General features: G+C 38.9%; 1 protein-coding gene across 9 annotated transcripts in view; it reads left to right on the forward strand.

Moving 5' to 3' along the window:
* The window catches only part of PWWP2A (PWWP domain containing 2A), a 37330-nt gene that overhangs the window by 3817 nt on the left and 5833 nt on the right, over positions 1 to 27680 (forward strand). For 4 of the 9 annotated variants that reach the window (XR_004624248.1, XM_034656783.1, XM_034656784.1 and 1 more), the window contains exon 2: positions 17029 to 18726. Coding sequence is in view for 7 of the 9 variants with exons in the window: in XM_034656783.1 (XP_034512674.1) it covers positions 17029 to 18712 (1684 nt within the window). In the remaining 2 variants the exon portion in view is untranslated. Of the gene's footprint in view, positions 1 to 3571; positions 3642 to 17028; positions 18727 to 27680 lie in introns of all 9 variants that reach the window. The other 5 variants (XR_004624249.1, XM_034656786.1, XM_034656789.1 and 2 more) reach the window with 3 other exon arrangements.

Here is a 27680-nt window from a genome sequence, read left to right on the forward strand (position 1 = left end):
TTAGAAAGTTGGGCTGGCAGATTTTCTTTTAAACAATAAAGAATTGCATCTTTCTGAAATTAGTGCCTATCCTGATTTCAGTAGCTGTATGGGATGATACAAAGGGTGTGAGTGTTGGAGCCAAGTCAGGTAATAGCCGTGAGACCTTCTGCTCTGGAGATTCCCCCATTTCCTTAGGTGTATATTGCAGAACACATAGAAGCCTCTGGTTCTTGCCTGTTCAATGAGGTACCCAGAACAGAATTAACATTTGGGAGACTACTAAGTGCATCAGCGTATGTGCATGGTTTTTTTAAGTCTTGAAAAGGGCCAGTTACTGCTTTTTTTTGATTATTTTATTCTGACAGAAATGTCTTTTAAAGTTGGAAGAGTTGTTCGCTGTGTAGAAAAAAGTGTTCAGTCCTAGTTTACAGCTTGTCATATATATATATATGGGGATATATATATATATATGGATTCTCTATATAAATGTATGCTTTTGTAAGCATTTGGCAATCTTCACCTTCTTGTCATTGTATTTTTTGCCTAAGTTTTAGTTATTTGATTGAAGAACACATTTTTGAGGACAGTCTTTTCATGGAGAAAAGGAACAGGACACATGTAATTAAAAAAAAAAAAGGTGGTAGTACCACTTATTAAATAGTAGATTGATCTGGAAAGAGTGTCAGGGTAGTTGGGATCCAGCTTCTGGTGCAGGCTCTCCAGTTAACTGTGACTTTGGGCAAATATCCATGCGTCTTTGGGCCCCAGTTTCTCTAGTTCTTATGAGGCTAATTCATTTTGACTTTAGGCAGTTCACAAACCCAAACAAGCAAACAAACTTCATGCCTCAGTTTATGTATATATAAAGTGAATAGGGTGACCAGGTGGTCTGGTTTTCCTGTACCATCCCAGTTTGATTGTTACTCCTCACGTCTTCAAAGTAGCTTGCTTTGGCTACTATACAATACAAATGACATGGTCACCCTGAAAATGAAGATACTTGAATATATGATTAAAAACTAATTTTAGAGGATTTATTTGAAACTGAAAACCCTTTAAGGCATTCTTTATTTTTAAAATTCTCTTGTGTTTTTTATTTTTTTTATTTTTTATTTTTTATTTTTAAAGATTTTATTTATTCGACAGAGATAGAGACAGCCAGCGAGAGAGGGAACACAAGCAGGGGGAGTGGAAGAGGAAGAAGCAGGCTCATAGCGTAGGAGCCTGATGTGGGGCTCGATCCCACAACGCCGGGATCACGCCCTGAGCCGAAGGCAGACGCTCAACCGCTGTGCCACCCAGGCGCCCCTCTCTTGTGTTTTTTAAAGATTTTATTTGTTTACTTGAGAGGGAGCTAGAGTGAGCACAGAGGGAGAGGGAAAAGCAGACTCCCTGCTGAGCGGGGAGCCTCATGCAGAGCTGCATCCCAGGACCCTGAGATCATGACCTTAGCCGAAGGCAGACACTTAACTGACTGAGCCACTCAGGCATCCCCCATTTTTAAGTTTATTCTGGGTCCTCCATTGTTATTTTATACCCAGCTCTCTTCGGTAGTCTGAGTTTGAATTACCTGCCTACTTCACAATTCATTGGCAATATGTAATGACAATAATCTAATACTAGCAGATAAAAATAATCAACTAACCCATAAATTCAGCTTGGTTTTCTTACTCCCTTTTCTTCCTTAACCTTAGGCTTTTGAAATTTTGACTTAAGTACATTTGTTTCTTTTAGCATTCTATAATAAGCGTTCCTTCAGGTTGCTAAACTGTCTGAATGATTATTTTAGAGAGAATAATAAATCGGTGGTTGTACCATAATTTTTTTGTTTTATTTTTTATTATGGGAAATGAACCTCCATGTATGTATTTGCCTTGCTTTGACATTGATCAACTATTAGTCAAACTTGTTTCATCATATGCCCACCTCCACTGGATTATTGTGAAGCAGATCCTAAACACATTTCTTCAACATGAGAATTTCGGTATAGATCTCTGAAAAGATAAGGATTTTAAAGCCATAATGTATTACTGTTACTGCAACTAAAATAGCAGGAGCAGTTCCTTTTCTATCATCCTATGGCTGGCCATTTGGTGTTAAAATTTCGCAGTGTCTCAAAATTAACATCTCATCTAAGTTTTGTTTAAATTAGGATCCAAGTAAAGTTTATACATTGCAGTTGGTTGATGAGTTTCATAAGTTTTTCATTTGTAGTTCTGTTGCCATTATATTTATTTCCTTGAAGTTTATTTTTTTAAACCATAGACTTTGTCAGAATTTTCCACATTTTAGGTTTTTTTCCAATTGCATCCCATTGGATGAATTTCTATAAGGTTTTTTTTTTTTTTTTTTTTAAGATTTTATTTATTTATTTGACAGAGAGAGCCAGCCAGAGAGAGAGGGAACACAAGCAGGGGGAGTGGGAGAGGAAGAAGCAGGCTCCCAGCAGAGCAGGGAGCCCAATGCCGGGCTCTATCCCAGAACCCTGGGATCAGGCCCTGGGCCAAAGGCAGACGCTTAATGACTGAGCCACCCAGGCACCCCAGAATTTCCATAAGTTTTAAAAACTAGTTCTTTTGCTTCAGGAGCAAACGGAAGGGGCAACAATGACAGCCCTCTGGGGGCTTCTTTTGAAAGCCTCTCATCCCTTATATTGGGTCAGTAGAAGTGATACGGATATCTCTTGCCTACTTGCACACCTTAGACCTATCCCTTAAGCACATCCAACTTTAATAATTCCGAATATAGAAAAATTTAACCAGTCAAGATTATCTGCAAAGGGTAAAAGTCTTCAGCCGTAGTTTCCGAAAAGGTAATTTCAGCCTTCTCAGTCCATACCTGAAGGAACAGTATTTACTGGGACCTGTGATTTCTTTCTTTTTCTTTCTTTTTCTTTCTTTCTTTCTTTCTTTCTTTTTTTCTTTCTTTCTTTCTTTCTTTCTTTCTTTCTTTTTCTTTCTCTCTCTCTTTTTCTCTTTCTTTCTTTCCTTCCTTCCCTTTTTTTTTTTTTTTTTAAGATTTTATTTATTTATTTGACAGAGACAGCGAGAGAGGGAACACAAGCAAGGGGAGTGTGAGAGGGAGAAGCAGGCTTCTCGCCTAGCAGGGAGCCCGATGTGGGGGCTCGATTCCAGGACTCTGGGATAATGGCTGAGCCACCCAGGCGCCCCGGGACCTATGGTTTCTAACTACACGGAGGGATCATTTCAACTGTTCATTCCTGTTCTCCAACATCTTGAAAAGTAGTTCTAAAGCCACTTTGAAATCCTGAAAAAAATCTCTCTTGAATTCCATTTTTTTTTTTTTGGATCTGATATGGATTAAGGAGTCATGAAGTAAATGTTTATGCCTAAAAACCCTTGTGCATTTTAATTTTATGGTACATGCTTATTAAAGGTTATAGCTAGTTCTGTTTCAGAATTGACCTTTTACAAATACTGTGTGTATCTATGGGGTATGGTTGCATTAAAATTGAGGTGATTTCTTTAAAAAACATTAGGTTACACTAAGTTCTTAAAACAATTTGTAGAAAAGTTACTTGTTTTTTGAAGGAAATATAAACCAAGACAATGATTTTTTTTCTTTACAGAGACCATGCAACGTATGGTGCAATAGCTCTACTTTTGGTGGGAAAAATATACAGCCATTCTGGTGAAGCAGTGAGTAGTGGTATTAGTAGCTTATACTAAGCACCCAGGTCGAGAATTTAGGTCCTCAAGTAGTATGCTTGAATGATTGTGTTGAGTTGTGCATATTTAAAACGTTTTTTTTTTTTTTGTGATTATTCTGCTTATATCCCAAGGTGTTGATGAAGGGTTCCCACAGTAAGATAGCACAGAGGCAAGTGCCAGTCACTTTCTGACCCAGACAGTTTTAGTTCACCCACTACTAAAGCAGTGTGTATGCTGTATTGAGAGTGCGCTCTTCCTTAGCATGTTGGACTGTGATTGATTTTTTTTTTTTTTTGAGGTGATGAATTGTTGGGCATTAAAAACCTAGTTTCGAGTGTGAAGAATCCTGTAGCAGAACAGATTTTAAAACTTAAAACTAAATTTTATAAACTAGATAACTAGTTGTTGTAAACACAAACTGCCAGGCATATATTAATGGACTTGGGGCTTCTAAGAAGGTTAATTTTCAGCCTTTTATGTGTAAGACAGACCATACTCACTGTTTACTGTTTTAAAGCAAAGTTCTTGATGAAACTAGGTTTAAGCTTCCTAAGATCGTTTTTCTGTGGGGGGCTATTAAAGGGTTTGTATAGTATGTGCTCATCTTCTCTGTTATGGCTGAGTTAATGTCACATTGATTAAAAAATGAAGGATGTTCTTAGTACTTATTTGTGCCTATGAAGTGCATCCTTATTTCTTGATATTTATTGGCTCTGTTCTCCCTAAATTCTCAGATTAAGTCAGGCACGCATTACCAGCAGAACAGAGCTTGCTCTAATGGCAGATCTTGTAGGAAAGTAAGTGGAGGTTAAGGTACACCCTGGGTTGATTTAATACAGAATGTTTTTGCTAAACACTTTGGGCAGTGGTCCTCTAAACAAATGTGCTTAAGATTTCTGAGCTCCACTGCAATTTGCAGTTTTAACCCAAGATGATTCTGATGCAGGGGATTTTTGTACCATATTTGGAGAGAAGTAATTTTTAGGGAGTAGTTTTGCCAAAATAGTAGGACCATAAATTTGTTGAACCTGTTTTAAAAGTTACTGGTTAATTTTGATTGGGATGTAATTACAAAGTATGCAATACATGTGGGGATGGGCCACTTGGGTGGCAGATCCAGATCCTTATTATAGAACTGGTAATTAGACTTTGCAAATAGGTTTCTTAAATCTGGTTGCCTACTAGGAGTTAGTAGTTCATAACTTGAATCCTTTTCCCTTGGACCCATTTTATACAGTCACCTTACAATAGAATAGTGGTTTTTTAGCCTTTTATTTTTATTTATTTTTTTTTTTTAAAGATTTTATTTTTATTTATTTATTTGACAGAGATAGAGACAGCCAGTGAGAGAGGGAACACAAGCAGGGGGAGTGGGAGAGGAAGAAGCAGGCTCACAGCAGAGGAGCCCGATGTGGGGCTCGATCCCGTAACGCCGGGATCACGCCCTGAGCCGAAGGCAGACGCCCAACCGCTGTGCCACCCAGGCGCCCCTTTAGCCTTTTAAAACTCATACCTCCAATAATACTTGATTCTCACTCTGCATATTCCCACCATCTAGGAAGGGTGCCAGTCTTCACTTTCTGTAATTAACAATAGCTACTATGTATTTCCCACTCTTAAACTAGTCTCTGGGCCAAGCACTTTGTATACATTGTTTTCAGTTTACTCTCTGGAAATCCAGTAAAGTAAATTCAGCTAATCCCCATTTCACAGATAAAGACACTGAGGCTCAGAGAGACTAAGTAAATTGCCTAAAATTATAATATATTTTTTATTATATATTAAAATAGATATTGAAATATAAGATATTAGTAGCTAGCTTAAAGATGCCATTTTTGAACAATATGCAGTTGTCTAAGATTTGAAAACTGTAACTGTCCATTCTAAATCTGATATACTTCTGTATTTTTACCATTACCATTTAGCTTATGATTTTGGTGGGAAGTTACCTTGGTAGGTAGAACTGATAGGGCTCTTTGTTCCTCTCTCAACCAGGCAATAGCTGCTTGCTTTTAAAATATGAATTCCTCCTCAGTTTAATTTAGTGAACACTTTGGGCATTTTTGGAAATGGGGTTTCTTCCTCTTATGTGGTCCTGGGGATATTTTGCCTTGGTTGGCCTGGCCCTGGCAACAGTGGAGTTCACTTGTTGAGAGAGGAGTCACAGAATGTCAGATTCGAAGTTCACTGAGCACAGCATCAGTATTTGTTAAGTGCCGGATGGCTGAATTGGAAAATATTTTAAAGATGAAAACTGTAAGTTGTTGAACAGTCTGTTTTTGGTAAAATAGGAATAGAGAAATTGAATAAAAAAAATTTTTTTTTAAGTTAGTCTGTTGAGAAATCATTTAGGCCTCTGTGTGATGGGCCCCATTAGACATAGTATAAAAGAAATATTCTAAGTACTTAGAATTCATAGTGGAAACATAGAAAATGTAAAACTGCTTATTGGTATCTTGGAGCCAGGACCAAGGGAATTCTGTTCAAGAATTTGCAAACTGAGGAGTTGTTTACATTAATAATTAAAAAGATCCTTTTATACCAGTGTTCATTTTTTTGGGAAAATGTCAACTGTATTGCTCTAAGTGATGTACGAAAGTGAGGTCAAGATTTGTCTGCTTTTAAGAATATTTTGTCACTTCATGGCAATTACAATTTTCTGAATGGTTATTTTTTAAAAGAATTTACTATTAAGGAGTAATAATTTGAATACCATACAGGTGTTACTACTGTTTGTACTTTTCAAAAGACTGAAGCATAAGTGTTTTCTCTGTCTATAATTATCTCCATTTTTTATTTCCAAGCCTAGTTATCCAGGTAAGTTTTTAGAGGATTGTTTGAACGTATGTCATTCGGAGCTTAAACTCTAAATTATTAGTGTTTAACCCCCTGCCCTCTCGAAAAGTTATCCATGATGTTGTAAGAGAGGATTGGGTAGACTTTTAAAAGATTGGTAAATTTTTATGGTTAGAGAGATGTCATTTTAAAACTTTTATGCAACCTCCCTCCCCATCAGTTACTTTTAAAAGGTATTTCCTGGTATTCTAGTTCATAAGTGGTGTGTATTTTGTTTTTATCTTGATAAATTCATCCTTTGTCCTTGCCCACTTGGGAACCCATAGTCCCTACAAATTGCTCTTGTAATACTTGGAATTTTTAATTAAAACGTTATCTATATTCACTTAAAAATTGAATACATTTTAACTTTAAAGGTTACCATATATTGTGCCTACTTACTGTGTACTAGGCCCTAAGGTGAGCAATTACGCATGTTCTTTTTTTATTTTTTTAAGATTTAAAAATTTAGAGCTCTCAAGTGCCTATGAGCTGGGGAGGGGCAAAGTGGGGGGGGGTAGAGGCAGAGATTCTCAAGCAGACACTATCCTGAGTTGTGGTTTGATCTTCAGACCCTGAGTGCATGACCTAAACTGAACCCAAGTCTTGGTGCTCAATAGACTGAGCTACCCAGGTGCCCCTGTTTATGCATATTCTTAATCTAGATGACAATTCTTGGAAGTTACTTAACTGCAATTCCAGTGTCCAAAAAGCTCTGGAAACTGAACTTTTTACTACTTTATTGGTGGGAAAACCTAACCTGACTGAATTTATGGAGACTATAATATCTATATCGCCCATTTAGTGTGAATGTTTTTTCATTTCATTGTTGAAGCATTAATGTGCTTGATGATAGGCCGCTTATTATCTCAGAAACCAGAAAAATTCAAGTTCTGAAGCCTGTCTGTCTCTACAGGAGAAGAGAGCGTGTGACAGTGTCAGATCCTGCGCTCCCTTAGTGGGGAAGTGGCGGTGGAGGAGAGGGGTTAAGTAACTTGAGGAAATGAAGGGAGGCTGTAGCAGCGGCAGCAGCAAAGAACCTGGCTTCTGGGTTGACTGCTTGGATTCATATCCTGGCTCTGCTGCTTACTAGCTGTGTGGTGTTGGGAAGGTCACTTAGCCTCTCTCTAAAATGGGGATAGTACAAATCCTTTACTATTTGTACTATCAAATAGTACAAACCGCAACTAAAGGCTTGTGGTAATTAAATGAATGAATGTGAATAAGTATGTACTAAAATAGTTCCTGGCACACAGTAAGTGCTGTACGTATTAACTATTACGACTTTGAAGAAGTAGCTCCTAAGAGGCAGTTAATTAACATGATGGGTTTGCTTGACCAGCCGCTCAACCGAAATCCTGTTGTATTGCAGTGTAATCTGTATCTTTAAAATATCTTGAAATGATTTGTAGAAGCTTCAGGTGTTATCTGTGAAGTATAACTTTACCTTTTTAATAAAGATGACATTTATATTTTATTAGGGAATGAGATAACTGGGAGATTCTTGCATAATGTATGGTATAGAATGTTTCTTAATCTTTTCTACCCACTGACCCCTTGGGGCAGATGGCTTGTGAGGAAATGATGGGCTTTGTCATGAAGAAAAAGTCTCCGAGAAATTTAGTCCTTCGGGTGTCATTGCCTCCTATATGCTTTTAAAACATTGTAAAGGGCTTACCTTTGAGAATGACATGTTTCAAATTAGCAAAAGGCAGATAACTTTGTGCTTTTCTTTGCACTTATTAAAAATGATAGGACCAGACTAGCCTAGCTGAGCTTGTTTTTAACAAAGTGCTTGAGACACCTACAATCCCATCACTGTATAATCAGAGGCCTTCCTTGGTCTCGGTCTCCTCTTGAAAGATAGTGTTTTCCATTCACCACACTCTTCATAAACCCTCATTAGCAGTGCCCTCCCTTATACACTCCAGCATGCCTTCCCTTTCTGCCAGATGGGTGATCTTTATTTTATTGCTTGTTTAAGCCTCTGAATTCTTACCGGTCTCCTGGAAGGGGGAATCGGGTTGCTGACTGGTGATTCCTTAATGCTGCATCTGGTCATCTGCTGGTTTTTACCACACCTGCTCAGTGTTTCACTTTTTTTTTTTTTAAAGACTTTATTTATTTGACAGAGAGAGACAGCCAGCGAGAGAGGGAACACAAGCAGGGGGAGTGGGAGGAAGAAGCAGGCCCCCAGCAGAGGAGCCCGATGCGGGGCTGGATGCCAGGATTCTGGGATCACGCCCTGAGCTGAAGGCAGATACTTAACGACTGAGCCACCCAGGCGCCCCAGTGTTTCACCTTTTTAAACCACTTTTTTAAGCCACGAAATTGATTACTAGCATTCAAAAATGTGGAACCACTCTTTACCACTCCCTGTTTTGCTTTTCAGTTAGTCTACCTGTGTTCTTCTAGGCCTTTTCTTGTAAAGCTTGTTGCCTTATCACTAATCCACAGTGATTGCTGTCCCTCTCAAGTTGTAGTCTCTTGGCAATGAGTATTACATTCTGGTCTTGCCTAGTGAAGTTGGGTTCTAGGGCTGGGACTTAGTTTTATACCCTCTGAATAATTAACATAGTTGTATCTGAATATAGTTTTTTTTTAAAATATGTTTTTTTTTTAAAAGATTTTATTTATTTATTCATTCGACAGAGATAGAGGCAGCCAGTGAGAGAGGGAACACAAGCAGGGGGAGTGGGAGAGGAAGAAGCAGGCTCATAGCGGAAGAAGCCTGATGTGGGGCTCGATCCCAGAACGCCGGGATCATGCCCTGAGCCGAAGGCAGATGCTTAACTGCTGTGCCACCCAGGCGCCCCCTGAATATAGATTTTGTGCTTAGTGGTACTTGAGATGTGTTTGCTGGCATTTCTGCTTAAGTAGAATTTTTAATTTCTTGGGCTTGAACACGTAACCCTGAGATTGAGGCCCATGCTCTACTGACTGAGCCAGCCAGGTGCCCCCAAGTTTTCTTTTTTATAAATTTTCTTTACTTAAATGTTTTGGTGGAGCTGAGGTGAACTAAATTTAGGATTATACTTTTTAAAACTAATACTGAAAACCTCTTTATTTTGAGATTTCACACAGCAGAGAACTCTTAAGCTTTATCTAGATTCACTAATTTTTAGCATTTTGCCATGTTCGCTTTATTGTTCTTTAAACGTATTTTTTTCTTAAACTATTTTGAGAGTAGTTTGCAGACATCATTCTCCTTTACCCCGTAATATTTGTGCATTTATTTCTTAAGATCAGGATAGTTTCAAATCCAAGAAACTGAGAGTACTTTTATCTAATTTGCAGCCCATATTTCATTGTTTTGTCAATTTTTCCAATGTCCTTTTAAAGCTTTTTCCCTCCTCCAGTAAATGACCATGTATTGCATTCAGTTGCCATAGAATATATGTGGTAGGTACTATTCCTCAATTTAGATTTCTCTGATAGTTGCTCAAAGAGGTTCAGGTTACATAGGCGATGAGGTGTTCTCGGGGTTCTACATTTGCCCTCATTGCTGATGTTCACTTAGATTCTCCCTTAGGTCAGGGTGTTGCCCTGTTACTCCTCAATTTCCCTTGTACTAGTCATTGCTTTACTATCATGAACATCAGCTGCTTCTCATCAAACTTTCCCCTCTATGTTAGGTAGATCTACAGTTAAAAAAAAATGTTGGTAAAAAACACATAATATGTGCCATCTTAACCATTTTTTTAAAAGTTAACATTTATTTTACAGAGAGAGCAGCGGGGAGGGGCAGAGGCAGAGGTAGGGAGAGAATCTCAGCCCACTCCCTGCTGAGCCTAAAGCGGGAAGCCCAGCACAGGGCTGAGATTATGACTTGAGCCACAATCAACAGTTGGTGCTTAACTGACTGAACTACCCAGGAGCCTCCATCTTAACCATTTTTTAAAAGATTGATTTTAGAGAGTGAGAGCCTGTAGGAGGGAGGGGCAGAAGGTGAGAAACCTAAGCAGACTCCATGCTGAGCTTGGAGCTTGACCGTGGGGCTCCATCTCAGGACACTGAGATCGTGACCTGAGCTGAAATCAAGAATTGGCTGCTTAACTGCCTGCGCCACCTAGGTGCCCCCCATCTTTTTGTTTGTTTTTTTTAAAGATTTTATTTATTTGAGAGCATGAGTGGGGAGGAGCAGAGGAAGAAGCAGGCTCCCTGCAGAGTGCAGAGCCCAACAAGGGGCTTGATCCCGGAGCCACAATCGATGGTGACTCAAGCAGAGGCAGATGCTTAACCAACTGACCCACCCAGGTGCCCCAAGGCACCACCCTACCTTAACCATTTTTAAGTGTATAGTTCAGTAAGTAGTGTTAAGTACATTCACATTGTTGTGAAACAGATCTCCAGAACTTTTTAATCTTGTAAAACTAAAATTCTAGACCCATTAAACAACTCACTAGTCCCTGACAACCACCAATTCTACTCTGTCTGACTACTTTAGATATCTTACATAAGTGGAATCACACGGTTTCTCTCTGTTTCTGGCTTACTGCAACTTAGCATAATGGTCTCAAGGTTCATCCATCTTGTAACATGTGACAGGATTATCATTTTAAGGCCGAATAGTATTCTATTGTATGTACATACCACATTTTATCCATTTGTTGATGGGTGCTTGGGTTTCCACTTTTTGGCTATTGTGTATAATATTGCTATGAGCACGGGTATGCAGGTATCTCTGGGAGACCCTGTTTTTGATTATTTTGGCTGTATATCCAGAATTGTGGTTACTGGCTTGAATTTTTAATTTTGGGAGGCCTAGATACACACTTATTTTTCTAAAATATTCTTCTGTGTACAGCCTAATTGAATTAATTTCATTTGTTCTGAGATTAAATTTTGACATAATAACCGATCTCCAGAGATGAAATGTGAACCAAAATAAGGTTGCTTTATAGTTTTCCCTCCTTTATGATTTTTTTTTTTTTAACGATTTTACCTCATTTATTTGACAGAGACAGCCAGCGAGAGAGGGAACACAAGCAGGGGGCGTGGGAGAGGAAGAAGCAGGCTCCCAGCGGAGAAGCCCGATGTGGGACTTGATGTGGGACTTGATCCTAGAACGCCAGGATCACACCCTGAGCCGAAGGCAGGCGCTTAACGACTGAGCCACCCAGGCGCCCCTCCCTCCTTTATGTTTTAACCTGTTGCTAATTTAAGGAAGAAATAATGTCTTAAAAACAACTGCTTGAGGGGCTCCCGGGTAGCGCAGTCGTTAAGCGTCTGCCTTCGGCTCAGGGCGTGATTCCCGGCGTTCGGGCGCGTTCCGGGCATCGAGTCCCACATTTGGCTCCTCGGCTGGGAGCCCGCTTCTTCCTCTCCCTCTCCCCTGCTGTGTTCCCTCTCTCTGGCTGTCTCTCTCACATAAATAAATAAAATCTTTAAAAAACAAACAAAAAACAACTGCTTGAATTGAAATGAATCTGGATTATTATTTTTCATGTGGTTAATTGCATATAAATTTTTCTTACTGTGGATTCTTTAAGAGAACATAATTTTGGGAAGGAAAGGTTTTTGTTTTCTGTTTATTAGAGGGAAGTCTGGTCCAGCCAGAACATTGGGGCGTGTCTCAACTAACCCTCCTGAATTTTTTGAGTGTCAAATTTTTTAGGGCCTCTGTTTTCTTGCCTAAAATATAATACCTTAGTTTTTTGCTTTTTGTTTTTATTGTACAGTACTTTTAGAAGAATTTCCTCTTAGAGTTGGAGCTTGGCAACCGGAATTTGAAAGAAGAAAATGAGAATCAGTTGTGCACTGTTAAACTATTGTAAACAGGAAGGAAAGGATATCATCCTAGGTCAGAGATAAGGTGATTGAGGTTGCTGTGAGGTTAATGCTGATAAACAATATATCAGCATTCATTCATTCATTTAAATACATCAGCATTTGAAAAAACACTTTCAGTGTAATAGGTTAAGAGTTGTTGGTAAACATTTTTTGTTTTGTTTGAAGTATTCCTGTGGAAAGGGAATTTTGATGATAGTTTCACTCCAAGAAGTAATACCTATTTAGTATAGGATTGATTGGTAATGCAGAAAATCTTAAGCAAATACCATAATTTTGTCAGTGGGTGAATAAAAGCTTCATTTAGTCAGATCTAGAATCATCAGTAAAATTCAGGTCTCTGAAGTCTGAACTTAAATACTAGAAAATTCTCTTATCCTTACTATAATTATAAATCACATTTTGAATTGTAGCTTATATAAATACTCTATATTACATTTGTTTCACCTTTACATTAGGTGAGGATCCTTTTTCTCTTCTCTTGCCTTGACACAAAATAACTGTTAAGCCCCAGTATTCTCCCTCCTCAAAATTTTGGCTATCGTTATTACTCAATTATTTAGGTAGGTAGTTTTAAAACTTCACTTTAGATTCACAGGAAATCTGCAAAGATAGTTCAGAATGGTCTCTGGTACACTTCACCTGGTTTTCCTCAGAAGCTATTTATTTTTATTTTTTTAAGTTTTTTTTTTTTTATTCATTGATTTTTTTTTTTTTTTAATTTTGAGAGAGAGCCCGCAAGCTAGCGGATTGGGGGAGTAGGGGCAGAGGAAGAGGGAGAGAGAATCTCAAGCAAACTCCCCATTGAGTGGGGAGCCCAACACAGGCTCAGTCCTACAACCATGAGATGACGACCTGAGCTGAAACCGGAGAGCCTGATGCTTAACTGACTGAGCCACCCACTTCCCCCAAAGATTTTTTTATTTTTAAGTAAACTGTACACCCAGTGTGGGTCTCAAACTCACAGTGTCACAAGCCCCAGATCGGGTCACATGCTCCACTGACTGAGCCACACAGGTTCCCCAGAAATTATATTTAATTAAGCCATAATACCTGAATATTTTTCCTTTAGAATTTTTGGGTTGTGGTTAAAGAATACTGAAAATAGGTAAGGGTTAGGATGAGTCATTGATAAGGTTAATGAATACCTTCTTGTTGCATGAAGAAGGGGTGGGGAAAAGAGGACAGATGCATCTGCATCTTATTGCTCAAGTCTTAAAGAATTTGTGAAAAGTTCTTCTAGAAGAAACTCAAGCAAGGGATACTAGTTAGCCTTCTACCCCTGGAATGATTCAAATCCTCCTATGCTGAGGTCACCCTTTGGTGAACGTTCACTTGAAACATAAATACCTTCTAAAGCAAAAGTGCTTGCTAAAAATGTAAGTCCTGTGTTCTCCCCTAGGAGAGGGTCTTACGATTCAGTCTTGGGGCAGGGCTTAGGAATCTTCATTTTCAAGGACCACAGAGTGTTCAGATTTCTAGAGAACACACTTGTAAGGAGGCTCCATGCCCAACCTGGGGCTTGAATTCACCACTCTGAGATCGAGTCACATGCTCTAGTGACTGAATCAGCCATGTGCTGAAGAGGGTGTAGTTTTGTTGCTACTTTATATTCTTATTAAGGTTACAGTTTCATAAATTGATGGTTTTCAAAATTTTGAGCATAGTTACAGATGTATTTTACGTGTGGGTGTGTATATACATACATATATGAAAGTTTCATTGCAGTTACATATATTTAGACTCTGATTTTTAATACTTAAATCATAGTTGTGATCCTGGAAATTGATTTCACAACCAACATTTCCACCATTAGTTTAAAAACAGTATCATGGGGGCGCCTGGGTGGCTCAGTCATTAAGTATCTGCCTTTGGCTCAGGGCGTGATCCTGGCGTTATGGGATCGAGCTCCACATCAGGCTCCTCTGCTGGAAGCCTGCTTCTTCCTCTCGCACTCCCCCTGCTTTTGCTCCCTCTCTCGCTGGCTGTCTCTCTCTGTCAAATAAATAAAATCTGTCAAATCTTTAAAAAAAAAAACAACACACCGTCATAATACTAAGTGTTGTCCATGTTAGGGAGGCAACATGATTACTGAGACGAAGTAGTACATTGATATCCCTGTTCTTCTTAGGGTGATTCAATCTTTCTGGGCCTTTGAGAAAGATTTATTATTACTTAAAAATATTTTCCTACTTTTGCCAAACATCTACCACCCACAGTTACTAGTGTGGCTGCTCCCCCCACCCCTTTTCGTGCTTCATTATTACACAATGAAGTGCCTTCCTGTGTTACTTTAAAACGTTTAATGTTTGTATTTTATATGCTTTAGAGGGAAAGGCAAAGAAAAAACCCCAGAAGTGAAATTAATGTTTTTATTAAACTCCCTGAGGGAAAACAATAGATTCCACAGCTTATTTGGTATAAAGTTCTAAAGTCATTGGCTAGATCATCCTGACTTTGAGATTATAAATTAAGATACAGAAATGATCCTAAAGTCTAGTAATTTAGTTGAAAATAAGATCAAATGGGGTGTGTGGGTGGCTCAGTCTGTTGAGTGTCTGCGTTCTGCTCAGGTCGTCATGATCCAGCCTCCTGGGATGGGGGGAGGGCCCCCCACTCTCCGCTCAGCAGGAAGCCTACTTCTCCCTCTGCCTTTTCCTGCCTCTCTGCCTACTTGTGCAAGCTCTCTTTGTGTCAAATAAGTAAAATCTTGAAAAAAATAAATTACAAAAAAAAATCAAATTAATTAAATGAAGTAAATTTTAGTCAAGAAAATGGCTGGCATTTTCCTGTTAGTCCTTACCTGAATCCTGTAAGGTAGGAAATGTGTTAGCCCATTTTACACATACAAAAACTGCATCTAGAGACGTTCAGTAACACTGCGGATACAAAGTTCATAAGGACAGGTGTGAAACTTCACCTCAGACATTAGGATGATTATAGTTACGCCTAATACGAGGATGGGCATTTTTTATTCAGCTGTGAAAACACCATGTGAAGGTGCAGTGGGGCAAAATGATAGCTTCTTAAGAGTTAGAAATTTGACTGCTTGTATCAGTAGTGGACTCACCTCAGATAAGTTACATTGTTTTTTTTATGGAGCTGTTTGTGAAAATCCAAAAATCACCTCTCTCATTCATATCAGAAAAGACTGTTCAGATTGCCTTGGCAAGTAAATAGGAAGCAAACATTTAAGTACCAATGCTATGCTAGACAGGAAAGCCACTTTGCAAACTCTGATGTAGAGAGGAGGGTATCCTTTGTGGACTAGCCCAGATTCAAGTCTGTCCCACCCTAGGTAAAAGCTTTCCCCTTCCTTTGTGGTTTGTGGTCGCCAAACAGAAGACTTCAAGGAGAAAATAATTTAGGGGATCATAAACAGAAGTGGTAGTGGTGGCACTTGCTACATCCCTGTCTGAGGTTAAGTGTGTTTATAGCCCTAAGAACTTAACGTCAAGATTTCTTCCCAAGAAAGATACTCCGAACCTTTTGGGGGACATAAGGACATGTTAGAGAACGAGAAATGAGACTTATTCTCAAGAGAAACAGACATGCAAGGCATTTGCATCTGCAGGAGTTCTGACTGTGAAGCTGATCCTTGCCTTGTTTTATTATAAACTGAGAATTGTAGATTTGTGTTCTATACCAGTGCTTTGCAAACTAGGTCTGGACCAGTTTTAAAATCCTTGTAATGTGTCTGACTAGCATTTAAACAAATGAAATAGACCAGAATAGGGGGAAAATACCATTATGTATCACATAATACAAGGTTAAACATTTAGTGAAACTTTGGCATAAGTGTGTATTTATATATGTATATATGCATGCATGTATACATACATAAATGTTATTAGATTACAATGTGAAAATATTTCTTAATATTTTTTAAAAAGTTAGCCACAGCTCCATATCTGTCTGCTTGTGCGGTAATTTGGGCATCTGAATTTCTCATATTTTTATGGTTTTGGGGGGCAGAAGGTAGATGAAGGGCTTAAAGAGTTAGGGTGCAAGAGTAGAGGAGCAGCTGGTCTTTGAATCTTCAGTGGTTAAGTGAAGTTGAGATGGGATTTTACTCTGTTTTTGGGTAGTTAACCTGAATTTGCTTTGTGAGGCTTTTGCAAGCTCTTATAACCAGAGGGAGATAACGTATGTTGCATATTCATAGTTGCATGTGCTGGAGTTGTCCATAGTCCAGCGAATGTAACATCAAATGACATATAATGTTAAGCTGATAGAACGCCTTTCTGATCTAAGACTAAAAGGTCTATTTTAAATAATGTCCGCTATTTTGGCGCTGCTTAGACCAGTCATTTGAGTTTATACCTAAATGTGTAATCTGTTTATACCTAAAATGTAGGAACAATAAAAAATGAAGGGCTTTGGGATTTTGGCAGGGAGGTGGTCAGTAGGTTTTTGTTTTTCTTCTTTTTTTTTTTAATATTTTATTTATTTATTTGAGAGAGAGAGAGAGAGCCTGAGGGGGAAGGGTCAGAGGGAGAAGCAGACTCCCTGCTGAGCAGGGAGCCCAATGGGAGACTCGATCCTGGGACTCCAGGATCATAGCCCTGAGCTGAAGGCAGTCGCTTAACCAACTGAGCCACCCAGGCGCCCTGTTTTTATTCTTTAATATGAAATAGAGTTCAGGAAAGGTCATACGAACAAACACTAGGTGTTGTTTCAGTTTAAGAAACTGAATCATAGACATTGAGTTAATGGCTTCTTTTTTTTTTTTCTTTGATTTCTTTCCAAGGTTTGGGCCCCATGGGATCCCTGTGACAGTGTTTCCCAAAAGGGAATATAAGGAGAAACCTGAAGCCATGCAGCTCCAATGTAATACATTCCAAGAAGGGACAGAAGTGAAGCGTGAAGTGAATGGTGCTGTTCCCGATGACCCTTCTCCCATCTCGCCTCCCGAGCCAGGCTTGGCCGAAAGCCTGTGGACTTCCAAACCACCGCCTCTCTTCCATGAAGGAGCACCTTACCCTCCCCCTTTGTTTATCAGGGACACCTATAACCAGTCAATACCTCAGCCACCGCCTCGGAAAATTAAGCGACCCAAACGAAAAATGTACAGGGAAGAACCTACTTCAATAATGAATGCTATTAAACTGCGACCCAGGCAAGTCCTGTGTGACAAATGTAAAAACAGTGTTGTTGCGGAGAAAAAGGAAATTAGAAAAGGTAGTAGTGCAAGTGACTCTTCTAAATATGAAGATAAAAAACGGAAAAACGAAAGTGTAACTACTGTGAACAAAAAACTGAAAACTGACCATAAAGTGGATGGGAAAAACCAAAACGAAAGCCAGAGAAGAAATGCTGTGGTGAAGGTTTCCAGTATTGCTCACAGCAGAGGCAGAGTAGTCAAAGTTTCTGCTCAGGCAAATACATCAAAAGCTCAGTTAAGCACTAAAAAAGTGCTCCAGAGTAAGAACATGGATCATGCAAAGGCTCGGGAAGTGCTGAAAATGGCCAAAGAGAAGGCGCAAAAGAAGCAAAGTGAAACCTCTACATCCAAAAATGCACATTCAAAAGTCCATTTCACACGTCGCTATCAGAGTCCTAGCTCAGGTTCCCTTCCACCCCGGGTTCGTTTAAAACCACAAAGGTACAGGAATGAAGAAAATGACTCTTCTTTGAAGACAGGACTTGAGAAAATGCGGAGTGGCAAGATGGCACCCAAGCCCCAGTCTCGCTGCACCTCTACCCGCTCAGCAGGTGAGGCCCCTTCAGAAAATCAGAGTCCCTCAAAAGGCCCCGAAGAGGCCAGCAGTGAGGTTCAGGACACAAATGAAGTGCTTGTGCCTGGTGAGCAGGATGAACCACAGACACTGGGCAAAAAGGGCAGCAAAAGCAATATCTCTGTTTACATGACCCTAAATCAAAAGAAATCTGACTCTTCCAGTGCTTCAGTGTGTAGCATTGATAGCACAGATGATTTGAAATCCTCCAACTCCGAGTGTAGCTCTTCTGAAAGCTTTGATTTTCCTCCAGGCAGTATGCATGCACCTTCCACCTCCTCCACTTCCTCCTCTTCAAAGGAAGAGAAAAAGCTCAGTAATTCCTTGAAAATGAAAGTCTTTTCCAAAAACGTCTCTAAATGCGTCACACCAGATGGCAGGACCATATGTGTAGGGGACATTGTTTGGGCCAAGATCTATGGCTTCCCTTGGTGGCCAGCCCGTATTCTTACTATAACTGTGAGCCGGAAAGATAACGGCCTTTTAGTTCGACAGGAGGCCCGTATTTCATGGTTTGGGTCTCCAACAACCTCTTTTCTTGCTCTTTCGCAACTCTCCCCCTTTTTAGAAAACTTCCAGTCACGCTTTAATAAGAAGAGAAAGGGCCTGTACCGCAAGGCTATCGCAGAGGCGGCTAAGGCTGCCAAGCAGCTGACCCCTGAAGTGCGGGCTCTGTTGACACAGTTTGAAACGTGAACGTGGACAGTAAGGTAGGCAAGAACCATTGGAAGGCGCCACAGATTTTCTAGTCTAGTTAGGAATAACTTCTACGAAATAGCTTGGCCAAATCGGAGAGAGGAATTGTACTCGGTTGGCTGCTTTTTTATACTTACCTTATAGCCATTTTTAGACTGAGAAGCTTAAACTGAACAAGCAGTCAAATTTTGTCTTAAGGAAGTGAGATTTTAGTATTTTTCAGTTTTGAAATCAAACCATCCCAAGGCATAGGAGCCATAGCCTCAACTGAAAATGAATTTTTGCAGGGACTGTTAATTGCCATTTGTACCTAGTACTGTGTGTATGTGTGTATATTTATATACGCACATGTACGTATATGTGTGTATATGCATACATACATATATATAACATATAGCCTGTCACTATGTGACACAGGTTGCGTATTTGGGATTGCAGTAAGGGCTGGTGAGCTGGGTTGGGGGTGGGGGGGGGAATAGTGTGGATATTTAATGACTACTTGTTTTTTAATTAATGAATACGTAGCCTTTCTATGTGCGCAATGGCACAGGAGTTTGATACTTAGGTGTTTGACAAACTGAGATGCTTGCTATTCAGTTGCAGGCTGGGGAAATAGCCCGGTATTTGGGGTTAAGACTTTTAAGGCTGACAAGGTTTGAATCATCACTCTTTCGTTCAAGTGGGGATTTAACAAAAACTTTCAAATTTCTGGTTTGGGAGTTTAGGTAGGTTTGTCTTTGGATATGTAAATAGTTGATTGCTAAATTTGGTCAGATTTCTCCTGACTGGCTCTTCCTAAATTCTTAGGATACGTCCTGGTAAATTACACTTTGTGAATTAATTGTCATGTGTGTAATTGTTGCATTTTGGATGTACCTAATTTGATAATTTTTAAAAAAATATTTCCATTTAAGGTATCTGTTTGCAGGTCAGAAAATGAGAAAATGTAATTCTGTAATGCTCTGAAATGTAAAAAAAAAAAAAAAACAAAACAAAACTGTAAATAAAATCGACTAAATCCAAATTATTTGTGTGTGTTTCTCAAAAAGCTTTGAAAAATTTCAAGATGGTAGAAAGTTATTCTTTGTAATAGTTTATAGAGGAGATGAAAAAAATCAAACCTTTATTTTCCTATTTGTCTTATCAGAGAATATATTACCTGACCATAGATAAAATGAAGTAAGTGATTAATTCATATATTCTGAAAATGAGGTTTTACAATGTAGAGGTCTGATATGCTTCTAGATTTGAGGCCTTCCTCCCGCCAATTTCTCATAAAGTGTGGGTTTAATTTTCCTCATTTTTAGCCTTAATATTTCATCACATGGCTCTTTGTTTTATATTTGGGTAGTAACAACCAGTCTTTTGCCTGGTCTGCCTCAGGTATCCTTGCTTTTGGGGCTAGTAACTTAGATCACTGTTTTTCTACATGGTCCATCTGTCCCTCAGATTTGACTTACTTTCCATTTTTAGCTTTTTATTGTTAGTGAAAAATAACACCTGATTGCCCATTCAGTCAAATTTATCCCAAGATTTTTCAAGTTGCTTTCAAATTTTTTTGTGTCTAACTTTATCTTTTGAATTTGATAGAATATCAATTTGACACTTTTAAAAACTTGAAAATTTTAAAGAGAGCAACTTTCTGTGTACTTCCAAGTAATCCAGTTTGAAATGTCTTAGTTACCTATGGAATTGATAAAAAGATTAATGGAGATTAAAATCCATAATCTGTCAGCTTCCTTAAAGTTATGGACTTTTATGATTTATATACTGATAACTGCAAAAGCAAGCAGAGTTTCTTCTGGGGAACTCAGTCAATGCTTTTTGATTATAATAAACACACAATTGAAAATAACAGTGTTTCACTTCATATTCTTTCCTGCAAACAGAAACAACTATACTATTTTTTAAAAATTCTTTGATTATAACAGGTTGAAAGATGTTCACGGTGTGGTTGAGGGGTTTTAAAGAAGTACCTTAAAAGATTTTTGAGTATTCTTTCAGATTAATGAATTTGTTCAGATTATTTTTGAAAGTTTGAAATCTAAGGTTCAGAAAGATTTAAGCAAGGCAGAGCAAAAAGTCACTTAATGCAATTCCAAGGCTTCATGTAATGATCCAGGTGAGTTAACATAGTGGGTTTGACAGTGGACATTGCTAATAAGTCAAGTGCTTTGGCAAATGTGCTCTGGTGGCATAAACCAACTTTGATTGTTTCAGAAGCCCTGGGTGGGGGCGGGGGGCAGGAATAAAGTCATGATTGTTACGTACAAAAATAACATTCAGTTTTATGTAGTCCATACCACTGAGGGAAGGGTTGACGCAAAATCACAAATGTGCATGATCTCCAATTACCATGCCAAATAATCCCTCCATTTTAAACTGGTGTATTTCATCTGATGTTTCAGTAAGGAAAAATTGTAAAGAATTTCTTAGTCTTAAAACACGTATATTCTAAACACTAATCCTGTAGCCGCATGCCATTTTACTCAAATGGAAATTTAAAATTTTGAGTATAGTCGACACACGATGTTAGATTAGTTTCAGGTGTACCACGCGGTTCAACTTCACTATGCCAAATAGAAATTTCTTAAGCAGCTAAATTTATGGAGGAGATAGAGTTGAATTGGATAGTTGTAGCTATTTTGCTTTAAAGTGGTCAGAGGAGGCGTTTACTCTTTGTATGGAGATAACCAAATGTGTGTTTTCCCCCTTGCAGAGAGAAAAGCAGGCTTAGGCCAAATAACCAGTGATATAAAAAAATTAAAAAAAATGGTAAAACAAAGGATTAGCAAGGGGAGAAACCAAGTGAAAGAGCTGTAACAACCAAAGGTGTCTATTTCTAGAATGGCTCAGAAGTTTAAAGCATCAGAGTATTTTTCTCTAGTTTCCCAGGATCTATTGAACAGAATGGTGACTGTTGATTTGAAAGGGATATCTTTTCAACTCAATTACAGATGTAGAACCAGACGTAAAAGAGATTAGTGAGATGGGAAAAGTACAATTCCTTAGTCTGGAGCCCATCTGCATGACTTGATGTATCCTATGGGGCTTTGATAGGAAAATCTATAAAGAGTGACTTTAAATTAGTACTAAGTAAAATAGACAATATAGATGTGAAGACAGACTTAGGCAACATGAAAGTGGTAACTAAAATCAAATGTACATCTTCATTAGTGGGTCCTAGTTTGTAATTTACAAAATACTGACTTGCACTGCTATTTTGAGCAGGTTGTACTTAATACTGGTTATGTTGAAGGAGAGATACATATTTGCGTTCCTTTACGTACATATAGGATTCCTTTACATAGAAAAACTGAATTGGGAATTGGAAATATAGGCATACCTCAGAGATACTGTGGGTTTGGTTCCAGACCACCACAATAAAGTGAATATCCCAGTAAAGTGAGTCATGAATTTTTTGGTTTCCCAGTGCCTGTAAAAGTTACTAATATTGCAGTCTCTGTGCAGTAGCATTGTGTCTGAAAAACAATGTATATACCTTAATTAAAAAAGAATTTTACTGCTAAAAAATGCTAACCATCTGAGCTTTCTGGGTCGTAATCTTTTCCTGGTATGGAGAGTCTTGCCTTGATGTTGATGGCTGCTGATGGATCAGGGTGGTGGTTGCTGAAGGTTGGGGCGGCTGTGGCAGTGTCTCAAAATAAGACAGCGGTGAAGTTTGCTGCATCGATTGACTCTGCCTTTTGTGAACAATTTATTTCTTTGGCATGCAGTGTTGTTGGATGGCATTTACCCACAGAGGACCTTCTTTCAGAACTGGTGTCAGTCCTCTCAAACTCTGCCCTTCCTTTTTATCAACTAAGTTGATGGAATGTTCTAAATCTTTGGTTGTCGTTTCAACAGTCTTCGCAGCTTCTTCATCAGCAGTAGACTCCATCTCAAGAAATACTTTCTTTGCTGATCCATTAAGAAGCAGGTCCTCTTGTGTTAAAGCGTTACAGTGAGACTACGGCAATTCAGTCCCATCTTTGGGCGCCACTTCTAGTTCTAGTTCTCTTGCTATTTCCACCATGTCTGCAGTTAACTTCCTCCACTGAAGTCTTGAACCTTCAATTTGTGTAAAAAAAGAAAAAAGGCAGTATCTGCGAAGTGTAGTAAAGTGAAGCACAATAAAACGAGGTATTCCCATCCCTTAAGAAATCTAATTTGGGTCCAAAATTAGATTTTTCCCTTTTACATTGTGAATTTTTCTATGGTTTGTGCTATATTGGTTTATTTTTGTTTAGTACTCCTAGCAGAGAAGGGACTAACAAAGGTTTAGAAAAGTTGACAGATATTTTGATTTGGGCACAGTGAAGGCCTCTAATAGGGAATTTGCCAGAGAGAATGGAGACCCTGTTTCTCAGTTGGGGCAAATTTAGTATTTGCCTTGAGATTGTATTAGTATGGTGGCTGCTAAGACCGTCTCTAATTGAAATGAGCTGGATACAGGCAGTTCAGAAAAGAAGAGGCTGGTACCATACCTGTTGCCGGGAGAAAATAAAACCGCGAAGCTGAATGAGTTACTTTTACCTGGTTCTGACTGAGTTAATAGGCTCTTCGTGTTCTGTATCTGCTGTTCGCGTATACTTAGAGCATGCCTTCATTTAATAGAGTGCATAGAATTAAAAAAAAATGAAAGCTTTAGCAGTTAATATGCTCCATTGAGCTATTTTGAATAAAGGAATAGGAAGTTTAAAATCCTAGTGATACAGATGCTCTCTGTATTTTTAGTTTTCCAGGATGTCTTGGTGTATCTACCATGGGTAGTGACACTAAGATCAGAAGACAAACAGCTCACTCTTTTTGTTTAATCTTTACTCAAGAGACTTAATATTTATAGACTCAGGGATTTTTTTTCCCTTTCCTTGTGACTTTAGGTGGAAATTAGTTTCTTCCTGTCATATTAATAGAACACTTTTTTTTTTTTGTATTTTAAAAAGTGTAAAGTGCCTCTTAACACAGTTTAACTGTTTTTTACAAAGTGTACAGTTCTGTGTCATTAAGTACATTCACGTGTGCCTGTCACCATCCTTCCATCTGTAATTTGGATTTTGAGAGAAATCTTTTAAATTTGGGCTGATACTGTTCTACAAGGTATTTGGAAATGAAGTCACAGGAGTGTTTTTCTTGATCAAGCAATGTGATGGGAACATGCACCTGGACCGCCTGGCTTCCAGGATTCCTTCGTAATCAACTTGCAGTCCTGTGCAGTGCTAATGGCACCCCATTTTTAAGAACTGTTAACTGCCTCTTGGTAGAATTTTTAGGTGAGTTAGTGTGATTGTATTTGCCTATTAAAGTCTCTTACAAGTGGGTTTTAAGTTAAAACCAGCCACTCCCAGTGACAAAAACAGTTGTTTTGGACAACTTTGTGAGTATGAAAACTACTTAAATTACTTTAGTAATGGAATTAATTAGCTTCCAAAACTTAAATTATTTACACACTATCATACTTTTTGCCATATTTTCAAATTTGTGTATTGTTACTCTTTTACTTTTTATGTCAGTATAGTTAGCGGAAAACAAATAGTCTTTGACGTACATACTATTAGAATTCTAAGGTTGTCTTGTGTACCACACTCTGGTAGGAAATGCTAAATTAATTATATTTCAAAGATTTTATTCATTTGAGAGCACACACAGTGAGAGGGAGAAGCCAACACCACCATCACCACCCCCACCCCCGCCCTGGGCAGAGATCCGAATTTGGGGCTCAAGCCCAGGACCCTGAAACCGTGACCTGAGCCCAAGGCAGATACCCAGCCAACCGAGCCACCCAGACGTCCCTAAATCAATAAAAAAAAAAAAAAACCCAAATAAACAAAAACTTAGAGCACAAGTGGGAAGGGCAGAGAGAGAGGAGAGAGAATCTCAAGCAGATTCCATGCTGAGTGCAGAGCCCAACTTGGGGCCTGATTTCATGACCCTGAGATCACAACCTGAGCTGAAACCAAGTCAGAACCTTAACCGACTGTGCCACATAGGCGTGCGCCTTAAATCATTTTTATATCATGTCTTTAAATCCATTTTGGGGTGGATTGAGTCAAATTTTAGTGCATCTAATCTCTGGGAAAAAAGTAATTGCTGAACTTGAATTTTTCTTACAGATTCCTGTTATTCTGGCACAAATTGAGATTGGTTGTGGGAAGGTGTAAAGGAAAAGAAACGTAGACTCAAAGGATTTATCAAAATGTCGAATTTCTGAGTCAAATTCTGATTTTTCTACTGAATAAATTAGATGGCTTGTGATATATATTGTCTAACTTATGGGCCTTCTCCTATTGGACACTTTTACTTGTGCAGCAATTTTTTAAAACTTTGATGTTGAAGAAGATGTTAAAAAAATACCTGGTCTTAAAACTTGGTTTATTTATTTATTTTTTAAGATTTATTTATTTATTTGTCAGAGCGCATGTTTGCAAGCACAAGCGGTGGGGGGAGGGGAGCTGCAGGCGGGGGGAGGGGAGCTGCAGGCGGAGGGAGGAGCAGACTCCCCGCTGAGCACGGAGCCTTGATGCGGGCTCCATCCGGGGACTTTGGGATCATGACCTGAGCTGAAGGGAGATGCTTAACCGACTGAGCCACCCAGGTGTCCCTTAAAACTTGGTTTAAATGTGAATTACAATTTTCTTCAAACTCCTGTTAGTTTTATAAGGCCTCATTAAAAGTAAGTTGAAAACATAGTCATAATTTAAATATGGAATCTTCCTTGTATCATAAGAATATGACAGGTAGCTTCTTTTTATTGACTTAGAAATCTAAGTCTTAACCAGAAATTATGATTTAAAACATGTAATTTTTTCTATCCTAGTGCCTCTATCTAGAAGGAAAACCACATATGCTAAAGCTGTTACTGTCACGCTTTTCCCCTTTTCATTTAAACTAAAAACTTGTAATTATAATGTATATGAAGTTTTAGCAAAGGCATTTTAAAAAGAAATATGTAAGATTACTTTGTAACTCTCAGTGTCCCTCATTAGTTCTTTCCAGCACAAAGATTCACTTAAAAGTTATTGAAAAAGGGGGCTCCTGGGTGGCTCAGTCAGTTAAGTGTGTGCCTTTAGCTCAGGTCATGATCTCAGGGTCGTGGGATCACACCCTGCCTTGGTCTGCCTGCTCAGCAGGGAACATGCTTCTTGCTCTCCCTCTGTCGCTCCCCCTGTTTGTACTCTCTGCTTGTCAAATAAATAAGATCTTTAAAAAGTTATTGAAAAAGCCTAGAAGGGATATAATTTTTCCCCAGTAAAACAGGCTTTTTTGCTTGCCTGGGGAGAATGTTTTTGGAGGAATGTCACTGTTCTCCTGTTGAGTGTAAAATAATAGAAATGGATACTTATGGGTATATAAGTTGCAAGTGACCAGTAGTGCTCCATACCAGACTTTTGTTGAGCAAAGAATCATTTTTTTTTAAAGATTTTATTTTTAAGTCATCTCCATACCCAGCATGGGGCTCAAACTCACAACTCTGAGATCAAGAGTTGCACACTTCACCAACTGAGCCAGCTAGGCACCCTAAGCAAAGAATTCATTCTCACTTTTCAGGCACATGGTTGAAAGTACAGTGTCTTGAGCCATATTTCATCCTAGATTCAAAGGAAGACTTGGATCTGCCTCTTACAAGCTAGCTGTGTGATCTTGGGTTACCTCAATGTCGTCCTCTGTGATAAAGGGAGAGTAATAGTACCTCATAAGGTAATTGTTTAAAGCAGTACAGTGCCTAGCATAAGACGTAGAGAAATAACTTGCTACCGTTGCCACAACCACCACTTTCTGTGTATGGCATAGGAATTTCATCCTGGTAGCTTTTGAAATATCTTTGTGCAGCATATACTCATTATGAATGAAAAGTGTTAAAATGTATTCTTATATGAGATTACAATAATCATAGTATGGTTGTCCATAAATATCTAGAAGAAGGCATGAACTATATCCAGCAGGCATTTGTGGAGGGCACTGGGTTGGAGGTCATGGGGATTATAGTGAAGGGAGAACTGCATTCACCTTCTATTTCAACTCTTGCCTCATTCATTTATGTATTCATAAACTCCAGTCTATTCCTCTCCTGTTTCTACTCTCCCTTATGCCAAGCACAGGGCCTGACAAAGGAGAAATGATGTCTGCCTGTGAATGAATGAGGAAGAGTAACTCTGGTTCAGACAGTTATGTACTAACGACCAGTTGCCATCCCAGAAGCCTGGCACATCCCTTTGAAAGAGGCGTGAGAAATAATTGTGCTGGTGGGGCTCGGTGGAGTAGTGGTCCTCTTAGGAGAGCTGTACAAAGGTATTAGACCACAAAGCTATGCCTGTCAGCCTTTAAGTTGCATAAATGAGCTGATTTGCAGAAATGCTGCATTCCCTTGGGACGCTGGTGTTGTGTAATATTTTTGGCCAAGTGGTGAAAAAAATGGGTATTAATTTGAACATTCCTTTTTATTTTTTGCTACTGGTATGATTGAGTAGATTGTTTCCACTTTTTAGGAGGGAAATACACATTCTAAGGCCTTGATCTTTGTCATGGCCATATTTTCCAGAAGGTAGTCCTCTTTACCCTTTGCTCATTTTTGGTGCTGTTGACAACCTGTCAACAACTGCTAAGTTTAGCTTTAATCAAGGAATCCGGCTGGGAGGGACATCTTGGGGTAGGCTGGGAAAAACTATTAAAACCTTATTAGAAAAATAGCACCAAGGCTAGAAAACCAGAATGAGAAGAACGAGGCACTGTGCTTTTCCCTGTTTGTTCATGTTGCATGATACTACAGTGTAATAAGGGAAAACTTAACTCTTTAGTTTTTAATGCTGAACTTTTCTCTTAAAAGCATAACCTCCTTTTTATGATATTTATTTATTTATAAAGATTTTTATTCATTTGAGAGCAAGAGCGAGCGAGCAGGCACAAGTGGGGTGAGAGAGGGAGAAGCAGACTCCCTGCTCAGCAGGGAGCCTGATGTGGGGGCTCGATC

Source organism: Ailuropoda melanoleuca, chromosome 3 (assembly GCF_002007445.2).
Source record: "Ailuropoda melanoleuca isolate Jingjing chromosome 3, ASM200744v2, whole genome shotgun sequence".
In the NCBI taxonomy this organism is placed as follows: Eukaryota; Metazoa; Chordata; class Mammalia; order Carnivora; family Ursidae; genus Ailuropoda; species Ailuropoda melanoleuca.